A 10,415-nucleotide genomic window follows, 5' to 3' on the forward strand; every position below is an offset into this window, starting at 1 on the left:
GATTGTTAAGTTTTTTAGTAGCTTTTTAAAAACACATATCTATTGTACTACATTGTAATTTTTCTTGCTTACCTGTTCTTACTATTCCATTTCTTCCCTCCCTGTAGGTTGGACTTGTATTACAATAGGTGGAGATTTCCATGTATAGAACTTTGACACCATTTAATGATTCCTGGAACTGCCATTCCAAAGAAGAATAAAAGCACAACTTAAGTGAAATCAATTCAGCTGGTAACAACCAGAAAAGATGACAAAACATTCATGTGTGACAAATACTACCCATTTCTAGCTAGGAGGTTAACATTCTTCCCTTTTTTTCCACTGTTGACCCATTTGTAGGAGGGATAAAAGTGTACAAAGAGTTCGTTCCTCTAATTTTCAGACTTTTGGCTATCTCTTGAGGAAGAGGTTATTTTTTCATTCTTTAGAAAAGGGACTTTTTTTATGGACGGAACAGAAGTCACAGAATTGTGTTAAGAAAATCTTTGCTATTGTGTGTAAACGGCTGCATTTCTATTTATTAAGTGGTGGTCTGCCTGTGTAACAGAATGGAGGATCCATGTGGGAGGTTTTTACTTATCTCACCTTCCATGCTGTCGTTAGGAAGTTATGGAATCAGCACTTCTGTAACTCAGTGATGAGTGGTGGATGTTTATGTGTAGAGCGAGATAAAAATGTACTGGTGATTACTACATTTATTTCTCCAGAAGCAAAGTTGCCAAATCAGTAAAAACACACGTTTGTATTTTAATTTTTAACAGATCGTTGGGTTGGTTCAAAAGCAAAGTTTTGTGCAAGTAAGTGTGCTCTCTGAAATAGTATGTACCATGACTGGCTACATGTTTCTGCTGCTGCACAAACTCCAGTTTCTTCTAAGCAACAGCAAGGATATGTCAGGAAAAGAAAAACGAAAGCTCTAAAGTCAAAAGAAATGCCCAGTGGAATTTACTAGTACTATCAGGACATTGATAGTTTGAATGTTTTTATTACTTATGCAAAATTGCACATATTCCTTTAGGCTGGCTTTAATTTATCATGAAAGCTGTCATGCTAATGGAAAATGTCTTATTTGTAAATAAGTATTCATAATTTTGTTACTGATGGTGTTTTTATCTAGAATTCGAAAAACCAAGTTTCACAGTGTACATATATATGTATATATTGCCAATAGTCCGAGTTGAAAAAAGATGCTAATCAAAGCCACAGAAACTGGCCTTCACTCAAATATCACAAAGTCGGTACTTCCTGCCTTTCCTCTTCCAGTGCCTAGGCTGTCCAGTCCAGAAAAATTTAATCATTTTAGAAGTGATGGCTTTTCCTTCACGCTATAAGTAGTCAAATGAAACCAATTATATCTTATACCAGGCAGGAACTAGCAAACTATGGCCCATCCACTAAATCCAGCCCATCGCCTGTTTTTGTACAGCCCACAAGCCAAGGATGTTTTCTACATTTTTGAGTGATTGGGGCACAATAATAACATTTTGTGACGTGAAAATTGTACAAAATTCAAATTTCAGCATCCATAGTTTTATTGTAACAGTGCCACTCATTCCTTTTTGTATTGCCTGTGGCTGCTTCACGCTACAAAGGGCAAAGTTGAGATGTTTTGATAAAGACTGTCGCAACCGAAAGGCCTAACAGATTTACTCTCTGGCCCTTAACAGAAAAGATTTGTTGAGCCTGATTTACACTAAGGAGCTGAAAGCCACTCCTGCAACTTGCCATTATCCCAAAGACCAGCGCACAGCTGTGGTACCCCTGAACTACCAGTAGAGGGCGCATGTGGGCCCCACAGTAGAGCAGAATTAGGACAGTGCTGTTTACTTTCTTGAAGACCCAAAGGAAGACTTCTCATTTGGGATGATTCAAACCTGGTTGCAGTACCATTTTTTCTTAACAGAAGATGAAAGGCTCCGAGAAGCAAAACTGAACCAATTCACGGAAACATTTTTTTTTTGAGATACCAGCATTAAGTAAATGAGATTTTAACTTAATCTGGCATCCAGGCTTTAGTTGGGAATTAATGTTCCATTCATATTTATGGCACAAAGTCATACAAAGTAGGTTTTCAAGTAATTGCAGAATTGCCAGTCAGAAATTTTGTCATGAGCTTAGCTTGTGATGAAACTGTGGCATTGTTAATTTATTCATTTATAAAATTCCAATTGTTATAGAATTCATATTTTTGCCATTTAAAATGTTATTAGTAACTAGCACATTTTCCTCTATAATTTAAACAGATTGCCAATGAACATTTTAAAATAATCAGTAAAACTGCTTGTGTTTATTAAGTAGCTATTAGAACCAAATTTCAATGTAATATACAGTCTTATATGTTCAAAGAAACTATTGGGTTGTCAGAAAAGTTATGACGCATTTTTGCAACGAAAAACAGAAAAAATACGTCATGACTTTTTTGACAACCCAAAACATTTGTCCTGCATCCTGTTTCAACAATGGAAATGTTCTATTTCATGAGGTACTCTTCTTTTTTCATTTTGCCGAGGTGGCTTTCAGTAAAATCTAAATGAGTGGAGTTGGCGTAATCCATGAGTTAACCAGAATTTAGGCTGAAAATAAACTTTGGCAACCTTTCCCTCTAAATTAGAGAAAGTAACTTTTCCAAACACACACTGGAAGCAGCAGACACTTGAATACGGAGCATTGATTATGCTCCATTCCCTAACATGAAGGGTGCCTGTAGTTGTAGACCCACCTCTGAAGAGTACAAGCTCCTCAGTTAACTTTTATTCTCTTCTGCCTCATTTCACATAATTACCAGCATACTTTTTGTACATGTTAAATTTCCAAGGAAATAAGTTAACCATGAAAAGGGGTGAATTCTAACTAGTCAAAAGACCTTATCTGGCTTTTTCTGTAAATGTCAAGCCTTTTCTCCCAAGCCCATGCTTACACCTAACTACAAGGTCAAATAGAAAGGAAAAATGATGTATTTGTTCTTGAAGATTATGTATTGCTTGGCGTTCATTATCTTTCCTTTCACTGATGACATATCTGCAATCCAGTTTCATCCACCCTGCTAACTAGAACTGTGTTAACTGTGGCGCATTTTCCAAGTTTGATAGAAAGATGTTAAGAGCTGTAGGACAGATGTTCTTGCTCACAAGCAGTGTACCAGCCTTTAAAAAAAAAGAATTTATACAAGCATGGACATTAGTTTCAATAAAACTTTTGTTTTGATATGCATACTTCTGAATATTTTCTGCACTTAAAGAGTTTTTAAGCTTCAGCATATCTGTGCTGTACAAAGTCTTACACATTTGAAAGGAACATTCCCAAAGTCCCAAGAATATATATGTAAAAGTTAACTCATTTTATTAGTTTCAAGGCTTTTTTACAAGGCATCATTTTCCAGATGATAAGTTTATACAAGATTACTTTGAAGTAGTTTTTTTACTTTTAGGTGGTTTCCTTTTTTTATTAGGGTTTGGGATCAGTTTCTTTATTTTAAGGGGTTGTAACACTACAGCCTGCTGACCTTCAGCGAGTTTTCTGTGTTTAGAGAGGTCTTCGAAGGAAGTTTCCAGAATCTCTCTGTCTTGGCTTTCCAAAGATTTGGCCTCTGAATTGTCCCTGCAGTCTTCAAGTCTGTCTTGAAGCCACGGTACATTTAAACTGGGTACTCTGGGGACCACAGCTTTTACTTCATTGACGAAGTCAGTGGTGGTCTTCCTGAATCCCAAGGCGAGGACACATTGTAAGCCAATGACAGGCGCGATCCTCTCGCTAAGACGAGGAACCTGGCAAGCAGGAACCATTCTGCTTAAACTTAATGGAATCAGGTGGGAGGTGATGATGGCAGGCCTGACAGACTTACACACCAGAACTAAAAGCAGTTCGTTCCGTTCCAGAGCCCTGGTGACTTCATTAACGCCAATGGCGAGCTGCCTCCTGACGTGGACAGGAGTCCACCCCGACACTTGTTGGGTGTCTTCTGGTTTTCTCTCCTTCAGATCCTCATGCATATCAGCATCTGTGCTACATTTGTCTTTGCTTTGTTTTTTTAAAAAAGGCTGCTTTTTCTTTCTCTTCCTATCCTCAATCTTCTTAAGTCCAATCGATTTAAACCTGTCTTCAAGTGTCTGTAAGATGAAGTGCGTATCCTCGCTCTGCAGAGCACTCCAGCAGATAGTGTATGGGTTGTTCAACGACGTTTTTACACTCACAGGCCTTGTCTTCCGAACAGAGCCCCTCCCTGGTGCCTGAGGAGCTGCGGCCATTCTGAAAATCCTTCATCGAGAAGCCAAACGATAAAGGGAAATTGATGTTAACTACCAATGCATGTCTTAACATCCCGTGGTACTAGGTCTGATTCTTAATAGGCTATCACAAGCCTAATTACAAGGACCAATTATATGACCACACACTTAAACCTCTCTTTTAAGCTTCAGTAGTTTATTTTCCCATTTTTTTCATATGACTTTGTCTTTATTCATATACAGGCAACATATGAATGTTTTACATTACTGCAGTCACAGTGAAATTCTACTTATTTCGTTTATTAAAGATGTTCCATGTTTCTACTTGTTCATAAGTATATCATTTCAATGACTGTGGCATTAATCTTATAGTTTTCTTACCATGTTCTAAAATGCTCTCTAGTTAGGTTCCCATTCAACAGATCTTCCTGAGCCCCTCCAATTGCAGGCATGTTCTAGGCACTGGGGTTCAGCAGTGAACGAGTCCCCATGTCTGCCTGCAACAGAGCTCAATCTGTGAGGGCCTTGGAAGCCTCTTGACACTTATAATTAACCAGTTGTGATATTTTTAAAGAACTGGAACAGGAATATATGCGCATGACTGACGATTTAAATGATATTTTCATTGTATGCCCTTTTGTAAGCCTTCATTGGGCCAAGCTTCTTATATATCCTTCCTAAAATTGGATACATATGCAGGCAGACAGTCCCCCTTCCTATGGCCATTTCAAGCTGACTGTCCTTTCAGCTGGCAAGTTGATGAAAACTGGAGAAATTTTGTAATGAAATTTAAAGACATTTATCCATTAAGGAAAAATAACCAGAAGGATCGTTAAACTGGGAAAATGTTACAAAGCACTGGTCTAGGAGCGCATCCTGTTTCTCCTGCCCAGAGGCAGCTGCATATCGCTTTCTCTCCCCTCAGTTTTCTTCCTGATCATCTTACCAGGCTCAGCTAAGGACCATAGGGACCCATGTGGCAAAACTCAAGGAAGTTAAATAAGCCAGCCCTGGAGAAGTCTGGAGTTGGGACCTGTCCCTATTTTCAGGTAACCAGATTTTCTCATTCTAGATGTTACCTTATTTCATCCAGGTCCTTTATCCCACCGAGGCCTGCCCTCCCCGAAACACCCCCTGCAGGATTAGGAATTAAGTCCTCTCCAATTAAACTCCCACTTACCAGGCTGGCTACTGACGTTCATGAGCAAGTGTGTCTGTGGAGTGTGTCAGAATTTATAAGGCACGTTCTCCATTATTTGAGTCTCAAAGTTCCTGTATAATTGCCCAATGTGTGGATGAGGAAATAGACTCAGATCAAATACTCTTGCTCAAATCTAAATCCAATCCTGGCTGCACCTCAAAAATGACCCATGGCCTTTAAAACATACAGATGGATGGTCCATATGCTGGATCTACTCAACTGGAATCCCTGGGAATCGGGCCGGGGCACCTGGACTTGTAAAACACTATCTGGATGAATCTGATATGAACTATAATTAGGAACGAACCGCAGGTGTAGGACAGGTGGCCTTTCCATGCTGGAGAGCCCTCAGAAATGGTCTCCTGACTCTACTGGTCTCCAGTGTTGCTCCTAAGTCACCTTCTTACAGGAAACCAAAACTCAGTTCCTTGGGGTGAGAGGTCAAACCTTGTTCATGTCATTAGTGCCCACTGCCAGAGACTCAGTGTCTGCAGCCTTCACACCAGCTCCGCTGCACTTCCCTCCCCAGCCCCCATTATCTCCATGCTCCCCTCAAGCTCAGAGAACCAGGAAATAGCTCATCCAAATCCAAGGGTAACTGGCAGAGGCTGGCATCAGGTTGGAGGTGGTCAGGAAGACAAGCAAGACAAATAGGATGTGACAGCTCTTGCCACACTGCAAGTCAGTGAATGTCTCAGCATTCAAACACAGAACACATACTTAAATACTTACAGCTATGTGCTCCGGAGAGAAAGCAAGGTAGGCAATTTAACTCCAATCTTCAGAATCTAGTGGGGGAGACGACAGCCAAGAAGTTCAGATAAGCAGAATCTTATGACCTATAATCCAAAAACAAAGTATTGACTGCTAAGAAGTAACAGCTTTGGAGGAGAAAAATAGGCAGCCCTTGGCAGTGCCTTTTGAGCTATTCTTGGAGGCCTCTACTATTGCCTATAGGATCAAGTGCAAACTCTTCAAGGTGACATACAAGGCCCTTCACCGTCTGTCCCCATGTCCCCACCAGCCTTTCTCCTTATGTGCCCCACCATGCACCTTTCACCCACTGCATCACCTCTGCGTCTTTATACACATTACTCCCTCTGCCTGGAATACTCCCATTCTCAGTCCCACAACCACATTTCTTACTCCCACAAGTATTTCTGGATTATCCACAATGCACCAAGTCATAAAGTACTACAGAAAAAAAGTCACTGGTCTCACTAAGCTTAGAATCTATGAGCAAGACATATCAGCAGGTAATAATACACTAAGAGGTGCGCATTCAGGTCAGGGAACTACAAGACGCTAAGGGAACATATAACAGAAGCCTGACTTCGTTGGGAGATCAGGAAGGGCCTCCTGAAGGAAGCCACCTTTTAACCCACTTCTGAAGAATGCCTACCAAAGGAAGTAGAAGTGGACCGAGTATCCAAGGAACAGCATTAAAGGAAACGAAATAAGTTCAGTGTCTCTGGGGTAGAGATGCTAGAGAGAGTGGTGAGATATTAGGAAAGGTAGGTAAGGACCAGATGGTGAAGATCCTTGCAAGCCTTGGAGTGGGAAGTGACTAACGTTTCAAAGAAGCGGCATGATGAGAAAGACTACACAAAGATCTTCGTGGATGCGGGCCTGGAAGGGTCCTTTACCAAGAATGGAAGCAGCAAAGGGGGTCCCAGAGAAGCCCTGGTAAGAAACGATGGTGGCCTGCCAGAGTCACGGCTGAGGGGATGGACAGAAATACATGTTAATTGAAATAAGAAGTAAAAATCTACCCGACTTTGGGATCAACTAGGAGTAAAGCAGATAAAGGACTCAGATGCTTCCAGGTTTCTGGATCCGGTAGCGGAGGGAAGGAGAGCCCCAGTTCCCAGAGGCTGCAGCCCTGACCCAGAGTGAACCCCTCCCTCCCTTTGTATGTCGCCCCTATACCTAGTGCCTTCGTACTTTGCTCCTTGGCAAACGCGGTTGTATTTTGTGGTCTATCTCCACTTCAAGGATGTGGAGTAACGAAGGGCCAGGGTGGGGCATTACTATTATATTTTTCGTACCCCAAAAGACGCTCAACTGCAAGCGACCAGCGGAGCGTGAGCCTCGGCCTGGAGGCAGGAGAAGATGCCCGTCCGGACGGTGGGGGCCGGGGAAGCGGCAGTCCCGGGGAAGCCCTGGAGGCCTTGCGTGCCCGCGAGGCTCCACACTCGCCGAGTCCCAGCCCGGATCCCACCAGGAGTGGGCTCCTGCTACCCCTCTGCGTCCCCGGCGCCCTACTCCCACTCACGATCGCTACAGCGCCGGGTCCACGTGCACCGCCACGCGCGTGCGCACGGTCCTCGCCCTCCCCAGCCCCGATGTCCAGAGGCTCAGGGAACTTCACATTTCACCATTCTGCGTTAGCTCACTCACAACAGAGAAGGTTGGCTCACCGCATCGCGCGGGACAGAAGCGAAGCAATCTTTAAAATTGGGAGCGGAGGGTGGGGGAGGAGGGTTGGAGCTCCGGGCGGGGCCCTACAGCAGCAGCGCGCAGGCGCAATGCCTGTCTCGCGCGATCTCACGGTTGCTACGGTAACTTGTGGCTGCCCAGTGCATCTGCCTGGCCTGGGAGCCAGTCTAATGCCCACAGTCTCCCGAAGGCTGATTCACCTGTCACCCTTTCCTTTCTGACCCAATCTCTTCCTTTCAGCGCTTGGCAGTCTTAGCCCTCTCTCTCTTCCCGCTTTTCTGTATTTGGCTTGCCTAAAGGGACGCAAAACCCTAGCCCCGGTCCCAGCGACCCCATCTCCATCGCATCCCTGCGGGAATCCCCAGCACCGCGAAAACCAAAATAAATGGGGAATGAAGGATGCTTTGAGGAAAAAAAAAGCATGCATACAGGCAACAATGTAGGCAATCTTGAGCCCCTTTAGATAGAAAGAGAGTAAAGGCGGCTTTGAGTTCTGCGACAGCAGTTCAGAAAACTCCAGTCGGCTGTGGTTAACACCAACTCATGGAGATGAACGGTTACGAATGAAGTCGCTGGGAAGTCATGGACAGTTGTAAACCAGCTGAAGAACATTTTCAAGATCAGGCATCAGAATCTGTTGATTTACACTTGGCAAGAACTTAGAAGACAGGTTACGTGTTCCTCTTCCCTCCTAGCCCCTTTCTTTTTTCTTTTCCAATCTAATTTAGCCCCACCCCCACCCCGCCTTTCCTTCCTTTTCATCTTATAAACATCTTTCTCTTTTTCTCAATCTCTTCACTGCTCGTTTTGTCCCCCCCCCACCCTTTTTTTGGGTCTAGTTTCTGTTTTTCCCATTTTCATCACTTACATATGAAAAGTAAACAAACAAAAAAAGCCGTAAACAAACAAAAAAAGCTGTGTTGCTTTTTGTAAAGGGTATTGCAGGTTACACAGGGTTAAAGTACAATGTGATTTTTAAAATCCCAATTAGAAAGATTAAAAAAAAGCTACAATGAGTTTGAGTGTAACAACAGGCTGTTTAATAAAATGAATCCTATTGGTTCATTGTGATGAACTGTAAACATACAGTTCTAAAGAAGCCTCAGGTCTAGTTTTTAAGCTGTGAGACAAATAGAGACACACATGTCTAATTGAAATGCTAGACTAGTGGAAAGGAAATGTGTATAAGTTTTTCCCCCTTACGGTTCCAGATATATAGTTTCAGATTGTATAGAGTTATATGTAGCATCCTTTCAGTTTACAATTGCTCCGTGAAGATTACCTGTCATTACCTTCCATGGCCCTGGAGCCAGGCTGGCTAGGTTGAAATCCTAATTTCATCACTAACTAGGCATGTGACCCTAATTAAACCTCTATGAAGGGATACAAATAGTCCCTGTTGTGAGGATTAGAAGAGAATCTATAAGATGCTTAGCACAGTCCTAGCACATAGAAAGTGCTTGATAATGATAACTGTGATGAATCTAGTGACAACCTGAATTAAGAACTAAGTTAATAAAAATAAACTGCAGCCTCTATGATTTCAGTGCTTGTGTTCTGGTTTAAGACTAGTCATATAGTTTCCACAAAAATTTTGCTAAAATGAATAACTGTGTTTCAAAGGTAATTTCTCTCTCATTTGTATCACACAAACATTGCAACAAAAATTAAAGAGAAAACTACGTCAAAACACATTGCCATTCAGTGTCCTAATTTGTTTCACATTTATGCGTGCATTTGCATTGTTAAAATAATAATATAGATTAAATGTTGTGTAATTTCTGTTAAATATAACATTTTTCCATGTTTCTCAAGCATAGTCTTCCAGTTATCACTTATACCCATATATTTGGGATCCTATACTGAATGATCAGCTGTACTTATTAGCTGTTAACAGATATTTTACTGTGTAAAACTCAATTTGGTCTTTGAATAACAAAGCTTTCTTTTCCTATTAATTCTAGAATTGGACTACTGTTAGATATATATGCTTGCCATGATGTAAGATTGGTTTAAGATACTTGGTGATAAGTTATATCATTAGCCACAGTCCTTTGATGAACTAAATGACAGCCCCAATGAGGAAGTTTGTCAATAGAACAATAGAAGAATAAAAGAGAACTGATGACAGAGTCTTCATTCTTTCTGTAGCATTCTAATATTTGCTGTGAGTGTATTAGTTAGAGTTCAGAGTTCTTCAGAGAAGCAGAAGTGGGAGATATATAAAGATAGATGATATAGATATAGATATATAGATACAGATCCATATGCGAGGTTGGACAATTAAGTTCGCAAACTCATCCTAGAAAAAGTGCTACACACCTCATTGCTGAATATCACTATGGTCACCTTCACAGTACTCCCCTTGGGAAGCTATGCACCAATGCCAGCATCTAGTCCACCCTTGAAAGCAATTTTGGAACTCTTTTTCTGGAATGACCATCAGAGTTGTGGTTGTATTACCCTTGATGTCCTGAACGTCATCAAAATATCTTCCTTTCAATATTTCCTTTATCTTTGGGTAAAGAAAGAAGTCATTGGGGGCCAGATCA

The 10,415-nt window shown here is 41.7% G+C and overlaps 2 protein-coding genes across 6 annotated transcripts in view; one reads left to right on the top strand and one right to left on the bottom strand.

Annotated features, from left to right (window-relative positions):
* Positions 1 to 3,206, top strand: part of NMT2 (N-myristoyltransferase 2) — a 70,325-nt gene extending 67,119 nt beyond the window's left edge. Inside the window, exon 15 of the mRNA XM_019663411.1 lies at positions 108 to 3,206. Within this exon, the coding sequence (XP_019518956.1) occupies positions 108 to 128 (21 nt within the window). The 3' untranslated portion in view covers positions 129 to 3,206. The remainder of the gene's footprint in view (positions 1 to 107) is intronic.
* A 94-nt stretch (positions 3,207 to 3,300) lies between these two features.
* Positions 3,301 to 7,921, bottom strand: RPP38 (ribonuclease P/MRP subunit p38). 5 transcript variants are annotated; one of them, XM_019663452.1, is made up of 3 exons: positions 7,845 to 7,921; positions 6,157 to 6,263; positions 3,301 to 4,254 (listed from the first exon to the last, which is right to left on the bottom strand). In XM_019663452.1, the coding sequence occupies exon 3, from the start codon at positions 4,242 to 4,244 to the stop codon at positions 3,399 to 3,401; it is 846 nt and encodes a 281-aa protein (XP_019518997.1). In that variant the 5' UTR covers positions 4,245 to 4,254; positions 6,157 to 6,263; positions 7,845 to 7,921; the 3' UTR covers positions 3,301 to 3,398. The 5 variants fall into 5 exon arrangements, with proteins under 5 accessions (XP_019518997.1, XP_019519001.1, XP_019519000.1 ...); XM_019663456.1 differs by having other exon boundaries at positions 3,301 to 4,720; XM_019663455.1 differs by having other exon boundaries at positions 7,825 to 7,913.
* Between the last annotated feature and the right edge of the window lie 2,494 nt (positions 7,922 to 10,415).

Source organism: Hipposideros armiger, unplaced genomic scaffold, assembly GCF_001890085.2.
Source record: "Hipposideros armiger isolate ML-2016 unplaced genomic scaffold, ASM189008v1 scaffold_390, whole genome shotgun sequence".
Taxonomy (NCBI): Eukaryota; Metazoa; Chordata; class Mammalia; order Chiroptera; family Hipposideridae; genus Hipposideros; species Hipposideros armiger.

Coding starts and splice junctions, on each gene's coding strand:
- RPP38 (XM_019663452.1), bottom strand. CDS start 4,244: ATGGCCGCAGCTCCTCAGGCACCAGGGAGGGGCTCTGTTCGGAAGACA.